Consider the following 25,357-nt stretch of genomic DNA (forward strand, 5'->3'; position numbering starts at 1 on the left):
GAAGGCTAAGAAAATGGCTGAGGGAGGAAATTCACCATTTTTCTATTCTCTCAAGGTGCCTAGATTAACTGAGTTTAATTATCAGAAGTGGGAACTAAGATTCATATGTCTCCTTCGAGCAAAAGGATTAAATATATGCTTAGACCAAGACAGAACAGCTGAAAATATGGCTGAATGGGACAATGCAAACTATTATGTGAAGTGCATGCTTTTGGAAGCTCTCTCAGAGAAACAAGCCATATTAGTGGAGGGAAAAGATACACCAAAGGACATTTTATATAAACTGAGAACTATGTATGCAACTACATATGCAAAGCAGCAACCAATTTGGTTGGCAGAGTTGAATGAAACCAAATTAAGGGATAAAAGTAAATGTAATGATCACATTATGCATCTTATGTCTTCATTTCAAAAGTTAGAACTTTCTGGAATTCCCATGTGTGATGCATTGAAAAGAGCATTTCTTTTTACCTCACTATCAAAGAAGTTTGATGTTTTTAGGTCTGTAAATGAGGCCATTGAAGGGCAATCTTTTGAACAGGCAACATCAAAACTAAGGCAGGAATGCATAATAAATGATTCTGAGGAGATGTGTTCTCAAAGCAAGTCAGAGAGAAATGAAACAAATTTCTTGGCAAAGAACAGAGGAAGGCGGAGCTATGGGAAAACTCCACCCAAGGGCAAGCTGATTTGCTACTCATGTGGAAAGGAGGGACATGTATCTAAATGGTGTAAGGAAACACAAAACACTCCCTCTAGCTCACCTAAGCCAATGGAACTAAAGAATTTTCAAACCAGGAAATGTATGAAGGACAAAGATAAACACAAGGGCTTTCTAATGGCAGAAAAATCTTTGACTATGGTAAATAATAATTCAAATGAAAGTACTTGGATTTTGGATTCAGGGAGCACATGCCATTTAACCAATTGTAAGGATTTCTTTCAGGAAATGTGTCCAGAAGAAGGAATTCTTAAAACTGCAAACGCAGGGACTGCTAAGATCCAAGCAAAAGGTATTGGATTCTTAAAATGCAAAGTGTCTAATGAAGTTAAAGAAATTCCTGTAAGTGATGTCTTGTATATTCCCCAAGCAGTTTGCAATATGCTTAGTGTATCTACATTAGATAAGAAGGGATTTGCGATTCATTTTGAAAACAGTAAGTGCACAATCTCTAAAAATGATGAAGTGTATGCTGAAGCTTTTATGCATAATGATGTTTATAAGCTGAACATTTCAGGTGAAGCCTCACATATGGCGCAAGTAAGGAAGAATGATGGTAAATGTAGTCTGGAAATCTGGCACCGCCGCCTGGGACATCGTGATTCTAAGGTGATCCAGGATCTTTACAGTAAGCAACTGGCCACCGGCATTCAGATAAGTGCAGATGCTGGTAAAATGGAGAAATGCATAGACTGTGTTACTCAAAAAGGTGTGAGACCCTCATTTCCTGCATACACAGGAAATAGGAGTAATAAAGTGCTGGACTTAATACACAGTGACTTATGTGGACCGTTTAATATCCCATCATTGGGAAATAACAGATTTGTGCTAATATTCTTGGATGATTTCTCTAGATACTGTGTGGCCTATTTGCTGAAAGAAAAAAGTCAAGTCACAGACATGCTGAAGAAATACGTAGCCATGGTGTGCAATAAATTTGAAAGAAAACCAAAGGTTCTTCAGACCGACAATGGTGGTGAGTTCACTTCACAAAGCATGCGCACATTTCTAGAACAAGAAGGCATTCAGCATATCACAACAGTAGCTTATACACCAGAGCAAAATTCTGTTGCAGAGAGAAAATTTAGGTCACTTGTGGAAATGACCAGATGTATGCTGTCAGATAGCAATCTCCCTAAAAGACTATGGGGGGAAGCCATTCTCACAGCAGTGTACCTACAAAACAGAATGCCAACTAAAGGCGCTGAGCGCACACCACATGAGACATGGCATGGTAGGAAGCCAAACCTGTCACACATAAGAACATTTGGAAGTACAGCATATGCTCATATACCAAAGCAAAGAAGGCATAAGCTGGATTCCACAACAGAAAGGGGCATTTTAGTTGGCTATGCTCCAGGACACAAAGGATATAGAATTTTGAATCTGAAAACTGGCATTGTTGGCATAAGACATGTTACATATTTTGATGAAAACAAAAGGGTTGATAAAGGCTGGATTATCCCAGATGAGCCTTATCATCCAGAATATGAAACTAGAACCATAATAGACATGCCAGTGTATATAAATGCCATACCAAGGCAGATGTCTGAAAGCAACTCATCTGTTTCTAACGAGGAACAGGCAGAGGAAACAGACACAGAAAGGATCATTGAAGAAGACAGTACAGTTGGAGAAGGGGAATCAATTGGAGAAGGACTCTCAGATTTAGAGGATGCGGAAAGGTCAGACCAACCTGTTGTCAGACGCTCATCCAGGGAAAACAAAGGTGTTCCACCCCCAAGACTGTCTTACTTAACAAAGTCAGCAGAAGCTCAAGAGCCCTTAACATGGGATGAGATTGAGAAAATGCCAGCAGAAGAAGCTGCTGAATGGCATAAAGCTGCACAAGAAGAAATTGATGCATTGGATAAAAATAATACTTGGATTCTTACAAAATTACCTCCTGGCAAGAAAGCTATAGGATGCAAATGGGTATTCAAGTTAAAAAGGAATGCACAAGGAAAAGTGGAAAGGTATAAAGCCAGATTAGTGGCAAAGGGATATCTTCAAAAATATGGAGAAGATTTTGATGAAGTGTTTGCACCTGTAGTGAAACACACGACAATCAGAACACTTCTGAGCATTGCAGTCTCAAAAGGCATGCAAGTCAACCACATTGATGTGAAAACAGCGTTTCTTCACGGAGATATAACTGAAGACTTGTACATGGAACAGCCAACAGGTTTCATAAATACAAAACAAAGACAGCTAGTGTGTAAATTAAACAAAGGTCTTTATGGATTAAAGCAAAGTGCAAAATGTTGGAATGATAAATTGCATGAAATATTGACAAATTTAGGATTTAAGCAAGGTGAAGCAGATAAATGCTTGTACACTAGGTGCACAAATGGACAATATGCATACATTTTAGCTTTTGTTGATGATCTGCTCATTGCAAGCAAAAGTGAGCAAGAGTACAAGGACATTGTAAAGTGTTTAAACCTCAATGTTGAGATAAAAGAACTGGGTAATGTGTCATACTATCTTGGTATAGAAATTGAGAAACAAAATGATGGTTCTTATCTTCTAAGCCAGAAGCAGAAAATAAATGAGCTTATTGAAAGTTTAGGTATGCAAGATGCCCAAGTTGTAAGCACTCCCATGATCACTGATTTTCTGAAGGATGAAACAGTAAGAGAACCTTTACCAGATAACATCCAATATAGATCAGCCATAGGTAAGCTTTTATATCTAGCTACCACATACAGGGCTGATATAGCAAATGCAGTAGGAATTTTGAGCAGAAGGGTCAGCTCACCTACCAAATCAGATTGGACTGCAGTAAAAAGGATGGTAAGGTATTTAAAGGGTACCATTGATTGTAAATTAAAGATTTCAGCCAATAGTAATCCAAAACTAATATGTTACTGTGATTCAGATTGGGCAGGGGATCATTCCGATTATAAATCCACAAGTGGATATGTGTTTATGTATGGAAATGTACAAATTTCATGGGCCAGTCATAAACAAAGTATTGTGAGTTTGTCTTCTACAGAAGCTGAATACGTGGCCGTATCGGAAGCGTGCAGAGAACTGATGTGGATTGAAAAACTTTTGCTGGATTTCGGAATAGCTGAACAGAGACCAATCCAGATAATGGAAGATAATCAGAGCTGCATCCGACTGTCACAGAATGACAAGGTTCAGTCACGCACCAAGCACATCGCAACGAAATACCACAACGTGCGAGAGTTGGCGAAAGAAGGGGTCATCAGTCTACACTATTGTCACACCAGTGAGATGACAGCTGACATCATGACCAAACCGTTACCCAGAGAACATTTTGTGAATCTGCGTATAAAGCTTGGACTTTGTATGAATAAATAATTGCATGACAGTTATGCATGAGAAGGGGTTTGTTGGAATGTAATTGTATTTTACATGCATTGCCTGTCACCTATTATTTCTCTGTGATTACTCTGTGACCTCTGATGTGAATTACTTAGAGAGGTCACACAGCTATGCAACTTCCTGTGGGGGATAGATGCAGCACATGCAGCACATGGAGCACATGGAGCTCATGATCTCTCCTAACCTGAGAGGATCTATGGTGGTGTGAGCATCCATTACCATCTAAGCACATGGAAGGAGCTGATAATACAAATGTATAGTAATATGTATATATAAGCCTGTCTGATTATAATCTAACTACAAACTGTGAGTAAATAGATGTTTTGTTACTTCAACTTTAAAGTGACTCAGCAGTGAATTATTCAGGGGTGAATGAGAGAGAGATGAAGAAAGAAATTAACATTTCTAAAGCTGAAGCTGTGTGTACTAAAATCTGCTAAATTATTTACTACAAATAATCCAACAAAAATATGTATAATCCTTTTCTTTGCAGTGTTTAATCCCTATAAATATTAAGGAGTTCATCTTCAGAGACTGCAGCAAAATTTACTGACTAAATTGTCTCGCAAATTGGATCTTGAGAAAGAGACCAACAATATTTGGATGATCAAGTCTGAGAAATCGCTCACTCTCCATTCTAATAACAGTCCACACAACAGAAGTTTATTCCACAACCAGAATTTTCCTGATAAAAACCACAAATGAGTCATCTGCGCAGTAGAATAACATGAGAATGTTACAGAAAAGTATCAAATTCTGTGAAAGCCACAAGTTAGTATGATGTAGAAAAAAATACATCAATGTCAAAATCTATTTGACTTCAAAATGTGAAACTATTTGAAGCAGGGGCGTAGCCAGCCTTCCATGGGGGAGGGGTCCAGAGCCCGGGGGGAGGGGGCACATTTTAGCCCTCCCCCGGCGCCCCCCCCCCCCGCCGGCATTGCCACCCCCCCTCCCGCCGCGAACCTGCCCCCGCCGCCGCCTACCTTTACTTTTGCTGGCGGGGGATCCCACTCCCCGCCAGCCGACATCTTCTTCTCAGTCACTTCCTGCTCTTCAATTTGTTTGCTGACATCCTGCACGTTGTACGTGCAGGACGTCAGACTCAGAGAACAGAACTGTTCTCTGAGTCTGTAGGTGCAGGACGTCAGCAAACAAATTGAAGAGCAGGAAGGACTGAGAAGACGTCGGCTGGCGGGGAGTGGGATCCTCCGCCAGCAAAAGTAAAGGTAGGCGGTGGCGGGGGCGGGTTCGCCGGGAGAGGGGTCTGGGGGTGAATCTGCGGGGGCCCCAGCCCCCTCAGGCCCCACGTAGCTACGCCACTGGTTTGAAGACTCACAAAAAAAGAACCTTGGGCCTTGCACTGTTCCACTAGAACTTTGACCCCAAGAAAACCCTCTTATACGTCCTTAAGTACAAAAATCACCTCAATATCCTGCTGGAGAAGAATGTCCCAGGATCAGATTTCTATCCCTGAATGATAGGGATGCTCATCCTGATGGATGTTACTCAAATGAGTCTCCATCCAACTCAATCCAGATGGTAACAGGAAAAATAGTTGATCTCCAAATGGAAGGGAGAAAGTTCTCTTCCTCTGCTCAGATCACCTGCCTCTCACTGCTCCCTCTGGTCAAGAACCCTCAGAAGTCACTATTTCCTCTACGTTGAGTGGGAGTCCTACAACTACATTGCTACCAGTAGGAGGTAGTGCTTCAATATTGTGCTTTCAATTGCATGGGACAGGCAGGTTCCTTGGAGTCCTGCCAGAGGTTGCCTATCCCTCACTACTGGAAATGTGATAGTGAAACAGGCAGGACTGTAGGTGGAGGACTCCTGCTCAGTTCAGAGGGAACAGTGTTCAGAGTCCCCTTTTCATAATTCTTCTCCACCCTTTGTAATGGGCTGCACCTCCCTCAAATTCACATAATCACATTATGTAGACATCTCTACATATATACATCACCAAAAATGCAGTAACCTTGAATGCAGGACTAAGGAAACACACAAACATACAGCCAGAATATAGACAATATATTTTATATGACAAACTAGTAAAAAAGGCCCGTTTCTGACACAAATGAAACGGGCGCTAGCAAGGTTTTCCTCGGAGTGTGTATGTTTGGGAGAGTGTATGTGAGAGTGACTGTTTGAGAGTCAGAGTGAAAGTGTGAGTGTGTGTGTGTGAGAGAGAGGGTCTGGGTGTGTGTGTGTTTGTGAGAGAGTGTGTGTGTGAGAATGAGAGTGTGTGCAAGTGTGTATGTGAGACACAGTGTGAGAGAGAGTGTGTGTGTGTGTGTGTGCGAGAGAGAGAGTGTGTGAGACACAGATTCTCTGTGAGAGTGAGTGTATGAGACCAAGCGAGTGTGTGAGTGACTGTGTGGCAAATAGAGAGTGAATGTGATACAGTGTGAGAGTGAGAGTCAGAAAGACATTGTATATGAGAGAGAGAGTGTGAACCCTGCCCTCCCAATCCATGCCCATCTGTCCCCTGCCCCCTCCATTCATCCTTTTCCAGCAATTCCCCTCTCTCCCTGAGCCCTGCCCTCCCAATCCATGCCCATCCATGCTCCTCTGTCACCTGCCCCCTCCATTCATCCCTATCCAGCAATTCCCCTCTCTCCCTGAGCCCTGCCCTCCCAATCCATGCCCATCCATGCTCCTCTGTCACCTGCCCCCTCCATTCATCCCTATCCAGCAATTCCCCTCTCTCCCTGAGCCCTGCCCTGCAATCCATATCCATCCATGCCCATCTGTCCCCTCCATTCATCCCTATCCAGCAATTCCCCTCTCTCCCTGAGCCCTGCCCTCCCAATCCATGCCCATCCATGCTCCTCTGTCCCCTGCCCCCTCCATTCATCTCTTTCCAGCAATTCCCCTCTCTCCCTGAGCCCTGCCCTCCCAATCCATGCCCATCCATGCTCCTCTGTCCCCTGCCCCTTCCATTCATCCTTTTCCAGCAAGTCCCCTCTCTCCCTTCCATGACCCCCCCTCGCATCCATGCTCCTCTCTCTCCCATGTCCCAGCCTGGCCCGCCCTCTTCTCCCCCCCCCCCCTTCGCATCCATGCCCCCCCTTCTCATCCATGCTGTCGTTTCTCCCCTGCCCTCCTGCTCCCATTGTTCAACTTTACTGCCCACCCTCTTCTCTCCCCCCCAACATCCCTTTTTTTTTTTCTTCTTTTTAAATTTACCTCCGTGGCGATTCTGGCAGCGCAGCGTCAGGGAAGGAGGCGGCGCTCCCGACGTCAAGGATGACATCAGAAGAAGGCGGAACACAGCGAAGGGAAGGCTAGAGACGTCGGGAGCGCCGCCTCCTTCCCTGACGCTGCGCTGCCGGAATTGTTTGGGTTTTTTTCCGCCCTCGACGTCATGACGTTTGACGCAAGGGCGGGGCAGAGACGGCTGGCTGGCTTCACACCATAAATCCACAAACCCTACAGGGAGTGTTTGAGTGACTTCAGAACATTGTCTTCAGAACGTTCACGGTGCGTTTTATTATATTAGATTCCTATGTAGGCCACTGGAACATTTTAGAACAAATTCTCAAAATGTGCATTTTTTTTCCAGAGTTTGCCTAATTTAATGGGTGTTGGGCTATAATTTTCCAAATATACCAATTCACACACATTAGGCATGTGACAGACGCATTTGGCCCAGTTCTCACACTCATACATCACTCCTCTCATGGATTTTGAACCACTGACTCCACCCCCTACCTCTCTGTGGTGCCATATCTCTCTTTAAAGCCAACTCCCTGTCTGCAATTGTTACTTTACATAGCCAGGCCGCAGAAGCACTCAGCAGTCAGAAGCTTACTGAGGGCAGACACTAAACTTCTGTGTGGCCCTTAATATGTTTTTAGAGCTATCCTTCTTGTTGGTCCAGTCTAGTTAGATAAAGGAGCCACCACAGGGAGGTCAGCAGCAAGAAAAGGGCAGTGAGCTCCTCAGACAGGGTTACCATATGTCCAGGTTTACCTGAACGTGTCCTCTTCTTGAGGACACTGCGGGGCATCTGGGCAGGTTTTGCCATCCTGCCTGTTTGTCTGGGTTTGCAGGCAGGCAAGCTGGCTGGCTTGCAGGCGGGCCTCAGGGTGTCCTCCCCTCCCCTCCTGTAGCATACTTTATCGTGCCTGGTGGTATAGTAGCTAGTTCTGGGTATGTCACTGCTCCCCGGATTTTAATTCGACTTGCCTCACCCACATGAGCCCTACTCGCCTATTGCACGAGTGTGCAAAGCTAGGAGCTGCTGTCCACCACCATGGCTCATGCTGCATTACCATGAGGAGCCTGAATAAGGGACTGGAAGCCCCCTCCCACACACACACACACACACCACTGACACCCTTTCTCATAATCCCAGGTCACCCTAATCCCCATGAACCTCGAAGGCACAACCACTGGTCTTTTGGTGCCCCTAGAGTCCTCGCTCACCATGTGATCATCCATGTGCACTCCAGTCAGTGTATTTTGCAAGGCAGCACAGGTTGGGACTGGCTACATGGGCTACTTGAGTTCCTAGCTCTTGGTTGGAGGCTCTGCTGAGGCTGAAGTTGTGTGTGTGTTTCTCATCTGGTGTTCTGTTGTCTTTTTTGTTGGGGGGGGGGGTAGCTGGTCTACCCAGCAGCCCTTCCTTGGACCTCAGTCTCTTTAAAACTGCAGCAAATGAAGAAATACAATTCATTCAATTGTTATTCTATAAATGTATCATTCACAACTTGATTGTAAGTCACATTGAACCTTGAACACTTCGAGAAAATATGGGATACACATGTAAGTAAATAATTAAACAAATCCCAAATGCACTGCAAGAAAAACCTCACTCATCTCACTTGTTGGTATGAGCCACTCCTGGCATGCTTTATAAGATCAGTTGTTCAGGCTGTAGGCCATGTTATTGTCTGAAAGGTGAAGAAAATCTACCATATAACGAAATGGTTACAGGGTCATAGATTTGATATACCACCTTATCAGAGCAGTTTACATTTATTATATGCAGGCACTTATCTGGGATTGGTAGCATGGAATGTTGCTACTATTTGGGTTTCTGCCAGGTACTTGTGACCTGGATTGGCCACTGCTGGAAGCAGGATACTGGGCTAGATGGACCATTGGTCTGGCCCAGTATGGCTATTCTTATGTTCTTCCTCTGTCCCTAGTGGGCTCACAATCTAAGGGCCCTGTTTACAAAGGTGCTCTAGCGTTTTTAGCGTACGCTAACCATGTAGACGCCCATAGGAATATTATGGACATCTATATGGTTAACACATGCTAATTTTTAGCTTGCACTAAAAACGCTAGCATGCCTTTGTAAACAGGGCCCTATGTTTTGTACCCAAGGCCATGGAGGGTTAAATGGATAATCTGGGATCACAAGGAGCTGCAGTAAGAACTGAACCCAGTTCTTAAGGTTCTCAGCTCACTGCACTACCCATTAGGCTACTCCTCCGCTCCGCATGCTATTTTTGAACCACTGATTATTAATTAGATTGTGGCCTTTCAGGTTGGATCCATGAAAATAATACTTAAAAGAGAAAGATATACATATAAAGCTATACAAGGTTTGCTCCCAAAACCATTGGACTAAACTGGATCTATTTCATATAGCACAACTCTATGCCTTTCCTTAGAATATTCGTCGAAAGCATTAACTGCCCATAAGAATAATTAGATTTGTCATCAAAGTTATATAGATCTGTGGCAGATGGACCGTGCAAGTCTTTTTCTGCCGTCATCTACTATGTTACTATGTCACAGTAGTGCCTTTTTAGCGTGTGGTAAGCATGCATTAGTGCTTACTGCCACTTTGTAAAAGGGCCCCTATGTTTTATACTGTGCATATCATTCTACTCTCACCTCATATTCTATTAGCAATTACAAAACTGTATTTTTCCAGGGCTTAATTTGTAGACAAAAAGGAAGAGGAACTAAGGGTGGGGCCAACTACACTTTTCAATTTTATTTTGGTTCATCTTTCCAACCGGTGGACTCACTCCGCTACGTAGGGGTTATCCTCAACTCACATATTTTATTTGTCCCCCCAAATCTCCAATGTTTGCAAAACTGGATTCTTTATCCTCCGTCAACTTAGAGCTATCTGCTGCTACTTTAGTCCCAATATCTTGCATTCTTTAATTCTCTCACTGCTCACGACCTGGTTAGACTATTGTAATATAGTTTACCTCGGCTACACGCAGGCTAACATCAAACATCTGCAAACCTTACAGAATATGGCCATCCGGTTATTATGCCATGCTCAATGACATGACCTTGTCACTCCATTACTTAAGAAATACCACTGGCTCCCCATCCAACAGCGCATAGTCTTCAAATTGCTAATACTTACATTCAAGGCCCACAGGTTTGGGCTCCCACATTACTTATTCACTCTTACCATCCTGTACTCTCCAGTCTACCTCCTTTGATCGTTAAATGACCATCGACTAGTCCTGCCTAGTCCTAGATTCGCCCAACTAGAATCAACAAAATATTGTGCATTCTTTATCGCTGCCCCTTCATTTTAGAATTCCCTCCCCCTTTACCTCAGCACAGAACTTTAATTTTAAAACTTTAAAGCAGGGCTCAAGGTCCTACTGGCGAGTAGCCACTGAGCTGCCTGCCACTGTCCTATATGCTATTATCCATTATTCTCCAGTCCCTCTCCCTCCTCCCTTGCCTAAGTACTGTTCCCCCTTTTCAACTCTACCCTGCCTCTACTCTTTGAGCATGGTGTGTGTGTGTGTGTGTGAATTCCTTTCCTATCACTATATTGTAGTTCTTTTCCTTTTCTATGTATTTTTTTTTTATTTTTGTACACCGCTGCGATCTGCAAGTTAGTCTTAGCAGTATGGCAAATTTTAATAAACTATAAACTAGTAATACAAATTTGCAACATTCTGAACATAATCTAAGACTAATCACTGTTTTTCTCAACATTTATGCATTTGATAAAACAGTGTTTTCCCAGAAATGTTTGGCAGCCTGATGGAATGAAGGAGTAACTGGGTGGGGATGGAGGAATACTGCACAGTATTATAAAAGTTGATGTTATTTATAAACTGAACCACTTTTTCTCTGCAAACATGTAGATATTTAAAGTAAATATATAATCCAGGGCCAAAAGGTATTGTGTAATTTAATATTAACTGATTAAGGAGGGGCGTTATCAATATGAGCTACCATTAAGACGGGTTATATATTACCACAAGTCATGCTATTTAAACATGCCTCAGGGTCTCACTGCATAAAATGGGACCTGTGCTAAAACAACACGACTTGTGGCAAAATAATCTGTCTTTACAGTAGCCCACATTGATAACTTCCCCCTTCATGATCATTTTTGTTTAACAAATAATATTGAAAACAAAAAATCCATACTGGCCAATCTTATTTAAATAATAAAATTATATATATAGATATATATATAGATATATATACACACACACATGAAAAATGAAACATCAACAAAAATCCTCCTCACAGTAACAGGTAGAGCATATTTCTCCTTGAAAGTCACAAACAAAAAATATTCTGTTTCTCGTGTCATCTGAGCAATCACAATATAAATCTCTCTACTACCAAGAACACTGTTAAATATAAAACTTAAAAAAAAAATCCCAACTCAACATACATGTAGCAAACCTGTCATACAACAGTAGCACTAATTACTTTGATTCAAACAGCAAGAACCCTACCTATGAATAGCCAGCATTACAGGTTAACACCAATACACTTATTACTGGTCAAACAGAACAAGCGGGACTGCTACAGATCTCTACGCAAACAGAATACCGCACCTTGGTCACAGCTCTGTGGATCCAGTGGGCGTTGAGCACCCCTAATATTGAGGAAGCTCTTTCATGGGGTCCAAGAAGGGAATATTTATATTATGTCTGGCACCCCCCCCCCCCCAACCATTTTAAAATGCTGCCACTTCTGCACAGATAGACCCTCACCAAATACAGAATACAAATCAGAAATAAAAATCTGAAAATTGAACCAGTATCCCCAAGAAGTCAAACTTGGCATGTATCACAACACTAGAGAAAGAAATACAATTTCATTTACTCTCATTTTTAACACAATACAAAGACATCTGTAATGCACATTTCCCAAAACCAAAACTAACATATTCCAGTACAAAAATTCAGAATAAAAACATTTTTTTCTACCTTTGTTGTCTGGGCATTTAATGTTGGTCCCAGTGAATGTTGGTCCCAGTGAATTTCTCTCTTCCATTTTCCTGTCTGTATTCTATTCCCTCATCTGTCTCTAACATAATTGATCTTCCCTCCCTTTCTTTTTGTCCACTCAAATTTTTACCCTTTTTCTCACCCTCCAGCTCTCCTCCTCCTACATTTTACTTTTCACCTGCTTATCAACTTTCCATCTCCATTTCTCAGTCCTAGCTCTCCCATCCTAATCTCCTTGGCAAACCCCTATAGCTTCTCCCACAGAGTTCCATCTTGATCGGCATTTCCCCTTCCCCCACTTTTGTAGCTCAGCATCTCTTCTCTCGTTACCCTTCTCTCCACTGTCTAGCATCTCATCTCCCTCTCTCCACCCCCTCCCACCCTTATAGCCTAACATCTTCCCTCTCTCTCCACTCCCCACTCTTGTGGCCAAATACCTTCCACCTCTCCCCCCCCTCACACATTTATAGTCTAGTATTTCCCTTTCCCTCCCTTCCCAAAAGTGCAGCTTCTCCCCTTTCACCAGCATAATCAGCATCATCCTCTCCATCCCTTTCTCCTCCCCCAGTCAGAATCTCCCCCTCCCATTCTTCTCTTTCCCACCATATTCAGCAACTCCTGAATCTTTCTCACTTCGTATCTAGAATCTCACTGACTCTTCCTCTTCCCATCTCCCATTTTCCCCTCTACTCCCTGTCAAGCATTTCTCCTTCTCTCCCCCACATGGCCCAGCATTTCTCCTTACCCCCCCCCCCCCCCCCCACTGGTCCAGCATTTCTCTTTCCCTCTCTCTCCCCCACCGGTCCAGCATTTCTCATTCCCTCTCCTTCTCCCTCCCCCAAATGATCTAGCATTTTCCTTCTCCCCCCTCCATAGACTAGAATTTCTCTTTTTCCCCCACCCTATGGACCAATATTTTTTTCTCCCCCCTTCCACAGACTAGCATTTTTCTTCCCTCCCACCCTCTATGGACCACCAGCATTTTTTCTCCCCTCCCCCCAATGGATCACCACTTTTTTCCTTCTGCCTCCTCCGTGGACCCTCATTTCTCTCTTCCTATCCCCCCTCCACGAACATTTTTTCTTCTCACCCCCCATGGACCAGCATTTTTTTCTCCCCCTCCATGGACCAGCATGTTTTTTCCTCCACCCTCCCACTGCTTCTCCTCCCAGCATTTTTTCTTTCCCCTCCCCGCCATGGACCAGAATTTTTTTTCTTCCTCCCCTCCTTCTCCTCCATGGACCAGCATTTTCCCTCCCCCATGGTCTAGCATTTCTTCTCCTCTCCCCTCCTCCAAGGGCCAGCATTTTTTTCTTTCCCCTCCCCCCCCCCCCCCCCAGCCAGCAATCCAACATCTCCTCGTGCCTCTCAGCCCTTCTCTGTGTACCTTTTAAAAGTGGTCTTTGCTGCTGAAGGCAGCCAGCAGTGAACAGTGATTCAGACAAACTGTTCGTGCCCACCATAGCGCCTTCTCTCTGATAATTCTCACCTCTTTGGAAACAGGAATTGCGTCAAAGAAAAGGCTCTGAGTTTGGCACGAACAGTGCATCTGAACCACTGTTCAGTGCCAGCTACCTCCAGCAATGAAAATCACTTTTTAAAAGGTACACCCAGGGTGTTAAGATGCAAGGCAATATGCCAGGTTACTGGCTGGGGAGGGGACAGAAGGGAGGAAAACTGGACTGTGGGGTGGGCAAGGATAACAGGGTGGTGATATCACTTCCAGCTCCAGAAAGTGCCGGAACACCATTCCACCCCATTCCGGCACAAATTAAGCCCAGTATATTTCAGTATGATTCCAGCAGTATCTTTAATAAATAAAGAATCTATTTAAAAATTTACAGACACATGCGATGGACCAGAAACTAATTCCCCCTTTTTTTTTTAGACAGGCATCATTGAGGCCATGACCAAAATGGCAACTCATTTCATGCTTCAACAGTGCCTGCCTGTACTGTTCTATCGAGTATGAAAATTAAGCACCCCACTCTTGACATTATAACCAAAAAAAGAACAGCTGATGTTGGGGGGGGAAAAAAACTCACTCAACTTGCACAAACTGAAGTCTTCCTGCAGCAGAATCCCTGTGTGCCATGCCTAAAATCATTCCTGGTATTAGAATTTCACATTGCAGCCTTTGGAATCACAGCTTTGAAATAGAGCACCATGATCAGAAAAGTTATGCAATTTGCCTACATTGTTAGTATTGCACAAAATACTGCCCACCTCTCTAAAGTTATGCAAAACAGGCCAATTAAGATATTTTCTTCACTGGCCATTTCCATTGTAGCTAACCTTAATTAACCTAGGCGTCTTTTTATTAAGCAGCGCTATAAAGTGGCTTGTGCTATCCCAAGCACAGGTCTTCACCATGTGTTAAGGCCACTTATTTTTCTGTTTTGCCAATAACGGCCACACGCTAATTTTCCCATTAGCTAATGGCCATTAGCACATGAGCCCTTAAGAACACCTAGAGGCCCTTTTAGTAAGGCGCACCAAAAAGTGACCTGCGCTGGTGTAGGCACATGTTTTGAATACATGCAGGTCAAATTTTCAGCGCACCTGGAAAAAAAGGCAATTTTTTTTTTGTGGCCGAAAATGGTCATGTGGCAAAATTCAAACCAGCACACATCTATTTTCGGGCTGAGACCTTACCGCCACCCATTGACTTAGCAGTAAGGTCTCACGCACGTGGTAGATATAGAAAATATTTTCTACTGCATGTTATGGACACACGTCAAAAATGGAATTACTGCCCGGGGCACGTGGTAGACGGGCAGTAGTTATAATCAGGCGTGCGTTGGACGCACGTAGGCGCCTATGCACCTTAGTAAAAGGGCCCCCTATTTTCTAGGTGGTATGGGCTCACACACTGACCTAGTGCTAATTGGTTAGCAAATGTAGCTTTGCTAACCAATTAGAACAGAACACACCTACTCTCCACCCCCAGCGCTAAAAAATAAAATACATATTTTTTAGTGTGTGGGTAACGTGCGCACATGCAAAAACTACTGCTGAACACCTGAGCAAACCCCACAGAATTGTTTTTTAACCTGCGGTAAGCACGTGTTAGTGCTTACCACAGCTTAGTAAAAGGGCCACCAAGTAACTTTACAGTAATAATTTAATAAAGCAGGAACAATTTTTCTGTTAGAATCATCTTTTCTACATTGACCATGGAACGATACTGTACGTTGTTAGGAAGAAACAAAAAAAAAAAAAGAGAACAACACATTTTCGGCCCTGTTTACTAAGCCGCGCTGTAGGCACGCTAACTTTTTAGCACACGATAAAAAGCTAGCGCGCCTATACGGCTTATAAACAGGGCCATAATAGTTCTGTAATATTATATTCAGGGGTCCTTTTACTAAGCTGCGGCAAAAGGGGGTCTGCACTAGCGTCAGTGTGTGTTTTTGATATGAGCTGAGGCCCCCTTTTACCGCAGTGGAAAAGAAATGGAAGTGCTTCCGGACTGGCGTGTGGCGAGCCTGTTGCCGTGTGCCAACCCTTTAGTAAAAGGGCCCCTCGGTGATTACAAATGCGTTTATCATTGCTGAGTGCTGAATACTCAGTCCCACATCTTATACCCTGTTTCACACCAGATTTCATTTTATTTGTGCCTATTTCCTGTATATCGGAGACAAAAAAGCACATTAAAACTTTCCATTCCACAATTCTACATGCAAACTTGCAAAATAGTCATATATATTCAAAAATAAATTAACACCACACAACAAAAGCTTCCACTTAATTCTTGCTATGCTCACACCTTTCATACAAAAGAGGAACCATGGATGAGGCAGAACAACACAGGCTCCCCCCCCCCCCCCCCCCCCCAATCATTTTCACTTGTCTACTTACATACCTACAGCGGTGATTAACAATACATTATTCTCCTAGGACACTCTGACTTTTAGTCTCCATCTTTTGTTTGATAGAAACAGCCACTACAGATGTTACACTAGTAGCACATAGCATTGCCAAAAACAATTCCCAAGTACAAAATTAAAGCATTAAGGGATCTACACGAACTGTGAAATACAGCATCTGTCAAAAAGAAACAACTTGGCGTCCCTCTTGAAAAAAGAAACACTTCACATAACAGTATCATTTTTGTTCCTTGGGATTTCAAAAGGGAAACGGCTAAATCCATCTTCTGCTTCTTTGTTGCAGTATCAAAACCCAAATCTGTCAAGTGCATACTTACATGTGAGGGCTCAGCTCATAGAAATTTCTGTTTCTGTATTCTTCCACTTTCTCCGGAGTATAAATTTGCAGTGATCTGTATGGGTTTATGGATATGACCACACTTCCAATATACGTCTACAAAAGAAAAATAGCCAGTAAGTATACATACAACATTTCAGCACTCAACACTGAGCAAATTCTAGGTTTCACTCCAGTTTAGCATTATTGTAAATCAACTGAAAATAGCTGGCTTGGTGGCTTAGTGGCTTAGTGGCACAGATGTGTACTTCTACACAGGAGACTTACAGTAGGTTCAGGTCTTCCATACCCTGGTGTTGCACTGTTCACTAGTTTTTCAGAATAGTCAGGCTAATGTTCAATTCCCAATACCCACGTAGCAAACAGCAGTAATGCATGCTGCACAGCAATTCATGACAACTCATGGTTCACCTGCCTTCCTTTCCAGTTAATGAATTAGGGAACCTAAATACTTCATAATATGCACAGTCTCCATACTAATTCTCTTCTATAAACAAGTAACTCTATTATTCTTGTTATCATTCTTGATTCTCCTGTGTTTGCTCTTTATGCTCCATACAGGTTTCCTTGAATGGTTGTTTCTCTGCCCTTACCCCTTAGGGGCCTGTAAGGAGGCCATAAGATCACTCCCTCACTGATGCTGAGAGTGAGCCATTTTAGGTTAGGTGCAGCTTTAGTCAGAGGGGCGGGGCTCAGGCAGGGAGGAGGTTCAATGCCCTTCAGAACAGGAAGGCCCCGGGTATAGGGTTACCATATGTCCTCTTTTAAGAGAACATGTCCTCTTTTTGGAAGTCTTCAGATATGTCCTCCAGGATTTTTAAATTTTTAGGAAAATATACCTCTTTTTCTTTTACGACCAACGTACACCTACCCACATAACGAGAGAAACCAAAGAGAAGAGAAAGGCATTGCTGATCTGCTCTCTATCTCCCTGCTGGTTGAATCTGTGAAAGGAATTTTGTTTGTGAAGCACAACTTTAAGCTTAGGTCAGACAAAGACATCTCTGAAGCCAGCCAAAGTTGTTGCGAGATATTTGCTCTTTTGGAAGCTTTTGTAAAGTAGATTGTCTACTGCTGTCAGTCACTGTTTGATGTGTATTCATTAAATAAAGGCTATGATTAAATATTCCTTTAGCAAAGGTAGCAATATAGGTGCCCAGTAATAGAGGATTGGGAAAGCTAAGCCTCCCCAGCCACAAGTCCCCGAAGTACCAGGCTCTTCATATCAGGCCCCTCCAGGTGCTGGCATCTCTCGCCCCTTGGGTCCAGCACTTCTTTTCTCCTCCATTCCTTCTGGTCCAGTGTCTCTCTCTCTCATTCCATCCCCCCCCCCCCCCCCATGCAGCATCTATCCCTCTCCCTCCCTCCCTGTGGTAGCAGTATTGTACTAACTAAAACAATCTACTTTGGGGCTTTGGCCTTCCTTGTGACGCATCCTGCCACTTCTGATGCAACATTCTGCTTCCGCAAGAGTGGGACACGTCATAAGGAAAGCCAAAGCACCAAAGCAAGCTGTTTTAGTTAGTACAGTGTCACTACCTGCAGTGATCTAATCAAGTTAGAGGGACTGCAGGGAGGGGGGAGAGGAACAGATGCAGCAATAGGGGGGGTGAACAAGGTAGAGGATTAGACTCTTCAATGGGGGGGGGAGAAATGAGGGAGAGAGATGCTGCAATGGGGGGGGGAAACTAGGGAGCGGGATAGAAGCTGCAATGTGTGTGTGGTGGGGGGGAGAGAAACGAGAGAGGGGATAGAATAGATCATGCAACAGGGAAGGCAGGAATGAAAGAGACGCTGGACCAGAAGTAATGGAGGAGGAAAGAGGTGCTGGACCCAGAGAGTGAGATGCAGTAGGTGCTGCTCTGCTGAACCAGGGGAGTTGAGGCAGACAGGAAACAGTACTGGGCCCAGGACGGAGAGGGAGATACTGGGCCAGAAAGAGGCAAGAGAGACCACTGGACTGGAAGAGAGGAAGACACTAGACCCGGGAGGGGAGACAATGGAACAGGGAGGGGGCAAGGAGACGTATCTGCAGAATGGAGGGAAGGAAGGAAGGAAGGAAGGAAGGAGAGAATGAAACTGACCAGATTGGAGGAGAGGAAGAAACACTGAAGGGCAGATGGAGGGAAAGGGAAGTGAGAGAGAGAGACACACAGAGTGACTGGACTGGAGGAAGGGAAGAGAGAAGAAGAGAGGGGAAGTGGGGGGAGAGAGAGACTAAGACTGAGATTGACTGGAGGAGAGCAAGAGAGGGGGAAAGACACTGGAGGGGGCAGGTGGAGGGGAGAGAAAGAGAGAGTGAGACAGCGTGGAGGAGAGGAAGAGAAGGGGAAAGACACTGGACTGTGGGGGAGGGGGGAGCAGGAAGGAAAAGAAGAGGAGAGATACTGGCCCCATGGATGGGAGGAAGGGGACAGGGAGACAGTTCAGTTTTTTGTCTTCATATCTCTATTACTGATATATGATCCCTTGTTTCATATTTGTTAAGGGTCTGAGTGTGTTTTGTGTGTGTGACCAAGGTATAGTATTCTGCTAGTATGTAGAGTCTGTGTAGAAATCTTGTTGCGGTCCTGTTTGTTTAATTTTTTTTTTTCACTAGATTGTATATTGGTGTAATATTTACAGTGTTGCCTTTTCATGCAGAAGGTTGTTGCTTTTTGAATCCTGTGAGTTAGTGCTGTTGTGCAAAAACACACTCAGAACCTTACCATACTATAAGTTTTTGTACAGTGTTTTGCAGTGGAGAAATTGTGTTGGCCTTACTGAAGTGACATCAAAACTTTAATTTTAGTTTGTCATAACATCAGAGAGTGTCGGCATCTGTACACTCTGGTCCAATATATTCCTTCCCTCCAACTCAGTGCCGTAGCGAGGGCGGCTGACACCCGGGGCGGGTCCCCCCCCCCCCCCCGGTGCAGCAAGGTGCACCCCCCCTCGGCAAGCACCCTCCCCCCTCCGAAGTGCATCCCCCCGAAGCGCATTCGTACTTGCATAGGGAAGCGGCGAGGGGCGATCCGCCCCGAGTGCACGTCACTGGGAGCTGCGTCGGCTCCGCTGGTTCCTTGCTCTCTATGCCCCGGAACAGGAAGTAACCTGTTCCGGGGCAGAGGGAGCAGGGAACCAGCGAAGCCGACACCCCCCCAGCGGCGTGCACCCGGGGCGGACCGCCCCACCGCCTCCCCCTTCCTACGCCACTGCCTCCACTACCTCCATGTCTACCAGTTTCCTCCCCCCGCCCCCTCCCTCCCAGCCATGGAGCTCTCAGACAGTTTTGAGCAACTTGAGGTTCATGAAGAACCTGTTGACCTTGCAGCTCCCAATCTCATGAGGCAGCAAAATCAACAAACTCTCTGAAGGTGGGAGGGGAAGGGGAAGATATGTGAGAGAGAGAGAGAGAGAGAGGCAGACTGGTTGTGGGAAAGTGGGATGAGGCAGCGAAAGAGAAAGAGAGTGGTAGATGGACTGCAGGCCTCTATAAAAATGTAGGCATCAGACACTGACAGTTTTTTAAAAATCCGCTTTAATTCAGTTGCCTAAGAGACCTAATATATATATCTACTGAAACTTGCACTGTTTAATTTTCTTTGCCACTTTAGTCTCTGGCATTTGATGTGTCTTAATATCTAAATTTAATAAAAGGTATTACTGCCACTATTCTGCTGACCTTTCTGTATGTTTTTAGGCAATTAAGGACTCAGGTCTGGCTCAACCATTTTAGCCTCCCCAAACAGCTGAGCCACCGACCGCCTATGGATAGCAACCATTTTTATTTTTTCTATCCTCTTTTTTGTCTGGTAACCCTACCCTGGTAAGGACTCCTACAAGATTGTGACAGCTGGGCTGCAGTTCCTGAAGGGAAGCCCTGGGAAGAGAAGGGTAGATTTCAAGAGTAAGCCTTTAACTGAAAGCTTATAAGAAGCAGAAGCTCCACTAAGGTAGGCCAAATTTATCTTGGAACTCTGCTGTCATTGTAACTTTGGAACTTAGGGCTAGACTAGGGCGGACTGTGTTGAATACTGAAGGACAGAACTTTAAATCTAAGATTCCAGGCCAGGGACAATCTGTCTGTGCTGCCTTTTTGAGAGATAAGATAACATGGCCCTGCCAGAGCAGGCCACTGGGAGAACTCAGAGCACAGGAACAGGCCACAGCTCTCAAAGTACATTAATAAACTGCTTTTATTTTACTTTTAACCCGCTGCCTGGCTATGATTAATCAAGGCTTCAGGTCCACCCTTGCTCACGCTGCTCTGGGTGCTAAAGGGTGTGTTAAGCCCCAATATACTGTTAGTGCGTGAAAAAGGCTTACCGGAAAACACATTACAGTATGCTCTGGTTATTTTCCTGTTCTCGTTCACCAAGCGCGTCTTAACTATTTTTTAAACAATATTTTTGGAGGGCAGCATATCATGGGCGGAGAGTGGGCATTGTTGCACTATCCAGCTAATGCATTATGATTGGTGCATACTAACCGGATTATTAACACAGGAACACCTAGTGCCTCCTAAATAGGAGGCAAGTGCTCCATCTTAACCTCGGCAGGTAATATGCATGCTAATGACTACATTAGCACATGACCTGCACAAAAAATATTTTTTTTCGCTGCCCCAAAATTCTGGATCTTCCACCCCCAATCAGAGACTCCCCAAATTCAAGCAACTTCTGAAAACCCATTTTTTTCAATCAACTTTCAGACTGTCAGCTCCTTCTCTCATCTGAAGGGCCGGACCTGTAACCACAAATCTGGGCACTCTGATTTCCTTACCCCTGTCTCCTCTCATATACTGGAGTGAATGACCCTATCCTATTATACTGGCATTCCTTTTCCTTTCACTTTTATATTAATTGTACTCTGTATACTGCTTTGACCAACTCTGTTGTACCAGTATATCAAGTTCCTAAGGGGGTCTTTTACTAAGGCGCACTGGCATTTTTAGCGCACGTTAAAAATAGGCGTGTGCTAAACGCTAAAGATACCCATACATTCCTATGGGTGTCTTTAGCGTTTAGCGCGCACCTATTTTTAACGCTCGCTAAAAACACCAACGCGCCTAAGTAAACGTCCTCCTAAATAAACTATAAAATCTGGGTTTACCATGCAGGAAAATTCCACATTAAAATGCACTAAGGCAAGACCAGTGAACTTCATTAAAAAGGCCTCTTATCTTCTCAGTCTTTGCTACATGGTAATCTACCCTTGGTCTTCTCATCCTCCATCTTTACTAGTTCAAATTGTGCTCTTATCTCCGAGTTCTTCTACCACTTCTATGTGAGCAAGAATCAGATCTTTTGCCTCTCGCTTCTTTTAATTCATCTCCTCATAGATGTTTTCTCCAATTGCCTATCAAAGATTAGAAAATAAGGGGTTAATATTGAAGAGGGTTTAACTGGGCAGGAGAGGCTCCTGCCCGGTTAAACCTTACTGAGTGAGCTGGCAACCGATATTCAGTGACACTTAACTGGCTAGGTTAGGGGTGGTCTGGGGGCAGAGTTAGGGAACAGTAGCAACTTAGCTGGTTAGCTGCAATTTTAGGTCTGCTAACTAGCTAAGTAACTACACAAAGTTAGGACAGCAAAACAGCTGTCCGAATGTCATGCTTCGAGTTAACTGGACATCAGTCTACATATCAGCCAGTAATCGGTTAACTTCCGGGTCAGTAAACATATCTGAATATTTAATGCCAGGAGCTGCATCAATCCCTATATTTTTTTCTGAGTTCCACTGTTCTCTTCCCAATACCTGTAGCTTAAATGGGCTTATATCTGCTGTCTTCACAAAACCAAATTTTGCCACTATGTGGAGTAATTTTACAAGGAATTTGAGCATGTAAAGCAGCATTTGAGACAAGCATGGGTCTGTATATTCAAAATGGTTATTTCAAGGGGGAACATATGGGAATTGTGATCCCATTGTTAGTAAGATGTCAGAATACGTAGGAATGGTGTTCTTATTAAAATTCTAAAACTGTAGTGCAGCTGATGAATTGTCAATGATTACATTCAATATACTGTGTGTGGATGAGTCATGAATAATGGGTCATGTCATTGATGAAGCATGGATCACTGGTGACATGGGTCAAATGGGTCATGGGTCAGCTTGCACGACCCACTGCTCGCTCTGATTCAAGATGCTCAAGTCAGCTCTTATCAAAAATTGCCTGATGTGTACATGTGAAAAAAAAAGTGAACACAGCTCATTCAAACAGTCTTATTGCTCAAGTAAGACATATTTGAATGAGCATAAATCCCACATTCTGAGAGCACAGCACCTCTTGTTTCTCACTGGAGGATATTTGACATTGTCCATCAGAGATGGGAGGGTAGTGACATCCCTCTATTCATTTTCATATATTTTTGTCCTTAGCTTGCATGAACTTTTCAAAATTTAATTTAATTTATGGCCCTGGGGTTATCAACCTAATGTTGCATGTTTAGTGAATAATAAAAACAGCTTCAAAAAATATTGGTAAATCTGATGGGATGTTTTACTTTTTATTTGGACTTTGCTCTCACCTTTTCAGTAGTAGCAGCTCAAGGTGAGTTACACTCAGGTACACTGGGTATTTCCCTGTCCCTGGAGGGCTCATAATCTAAGTTTGTACCTGAGGCAATGGAGGGTTAAGTGACTTGCCCAAGATCACAAGCAGCAGCAGCAGTGGGATTTAAACTGACCACCTCTGGATGTCAAGACCAGTGCTGTAACCACTAGGTCAGCTCCTCTCTTCAACATTTAACCCTGCATGCCAGAGCTCTTGTTTATTGCTCTTTGTATATGGGGGTGTGGTCAAGGAATACGCAGAGTTTCCAAGCATCAGAACAATGAGCCACAACTAATGCAAATGTTGTCTATTTTTTAACCAGGAATATGCAAAGGGAACTCTTGATACGTTTTTTTTTCTTTTGAAAGTCAGCTAATCCATTTTTCTCTTTTCCCTTCTCCAGCTCTAGGTCTGGTATTGCATTCTATGAAACCCATAACTTTATTTAGCACTTGTTAAGCTACAATGTCCCATCTAATAGGGAAAAAGACATTTCAGATGTTCTTCTGTCCTTCTATGTTAGCTAGAAAGTAGTTTGCATTACAGTCTCTATTGGTACAGATTAAAATATATTTAATCTAACATTGGTAAGAACAAAACAAAACAAAAAAAAAAGAACAGATTTCCAATATGTAGTTGAAACTGACTTGCTGCTCCTCTGCCACACACCACCTAAAATAAGAAAGAACGGCAAGCACCACTACAGAAATTTCACTTGCACATTCGATTTGAAAGCTCTCAAGCTGCTCCTTGTGTGGCCCCTGACACATGCAGAATAATATCACAAATTTTGGTAGCTCACAAGCACGAAATCCAATTGATTTATATTAGCTGTGACATCACCCACAGCATGAAGTAACTCAAACACATTATGAGTGATAAATATTTGGCACTGCTCTGAACACGATTACTTGTTGGTTTGGAGGAACAGCAGGATGCCACTTACAGAATTTAGTTAAGACTAGCTTAAATGTGAATTTTTCTACAGAGTAACAAAAAAGGAGGTAAAACCCTCACACAAACGTGAGCAACAAAAGAAAGGAGTGAGGCGAATCCAAAGAGGATGTCAAAATATAGAAGTCTTTATTATAAAAATCATAAAAATAACCCATTTTTCTACAGAGACAGGTTGGGTGGGGATTGCTGCCTGCAATATAGGCTCCTGACTCAATTACAAACCGCAGGGTGAATTCAGTTTTCATTCCATGATGGATCCTATCACAGCAAATAATCTTTTAAAAGACCAAAGCATGCTTACAGAGTGGAAAGATGTCCATGTTGTCCTGCCAGCTTCAGATCAGTTTTCATCTCCAATATTAATGCTCTATTTCATAATTTCCTGCTGCATTTACTGAGTATCTATTTATTTATTTATTTAATGTGAACTTATATCCCACAATCCAAGGGAAAGACCCCTACTCTCAGCTTTATTCTAAAAAAAACTTCTGCAAACAGGAAGTCATCTGCTAAAATGTGCAGGAACACTCAAAATTTCAGGGGCCCAATATTCAGATTGTCGGAGTCAGCCTGGCTAACTCCCGCGATCGGACCTGAGCCTGGATATTCAATGCCGGGCCATTTCTGGTGACCAGTATTGAATATCTGGTTTATTTTTTGCCTGCTCGAACTTAACCAGCCAAGCCAATATTCAGCGCTGGCCAATTAAGTCTGAAGCGGCCAAAGATAGGCCTGGTATTCATGTGGCCAAATATGGCTGCCAAACTTAGCCAGCGATGGATTGGAAATCGGCAGATAACCAGTTATATCACGCAATATAACCGGCTAACCACAAATTTTCTGCAGGTTATGGCCATGTCCCGCTGAAAATTCACTGATAGCCAGTTATGGGGCATTTAACCAGCCTTTTACCAAACTGCAGTAAATGGGGACCTGCGATGGCATCGGCACATGCTTTTAGTGCACGCTGAGACCTCCTTTTACCGCAGCATGTAAAAGGCTATTTTTTTTCCCAAAAGAAATGGCCATGCGGTAAGTGAACCACTTGCCACATGGCCAATTCCAGGGGGAGCCCTAACTGCCAACTATTTAGGTGATAAGGGCTCCTGTGCTACGCTGGCGCTACCCAATTACTGCCGGGTACACCCCAGAGCTACAAAAATTCAAAATATTTTTCTAGATCTGGAAATGGCAGGCGCTGAGGGTGGGATCTACCGTCAGGCTTCTGCAGTAGCCCGACGGTAGTTCCGGAGTGTCACGCACCAACCCTTTAGTAAAAGGGCCCCTAAATGCTTTTGAATATTGGGGGGGGGCAGGGATTTGCTGCATTTTAGCCTGCTCAGTCCTCTTTTGTAAAAGTTTTCACAGATT

At 43.6% G+C, this 25,357-nt stretch overlaps 1 protein-coding gene across 10 annotated transcripts in view; it reads right to left on the bottom strand.

The window, feature by feature from the left end:
• The window catches only part of MYO1B (myosin IB), a 429,756-nt gene that overhangs the window by 306,637 nt on the left and 97,762 nt on the right, over positions 1–25,357 (bottom strand). For all 10 annotated transcript variants that reach the window (XM_030208964.1, XM_030208970.1, XM_030208968.1 and 7 more), the window contains exon 3: positions 16,472–16,587. In XM_030208964.1, coding sequence (XP_030064824.1) covers positions 16,472–16,587 — 116 coding nt within the window. The remainder of the gene's footprint in view (positions 1–16,471; positions 16,588–25,357) is intronic.

Source organism: Microcaecilia unicolor, chromosome 7 (assembly GCF_901765095.1).
Source record: "Microcaecilia unicolor chromosome 7, aMicUni1.1, whole genome shotgun sequence".
Lineage (NCBI taxonomy): Eukaryota > Metazoa > Chordata > Amphibia > Gymnophiona > Siphonopidae > Microcaecilia > Microcaecilia unicolor.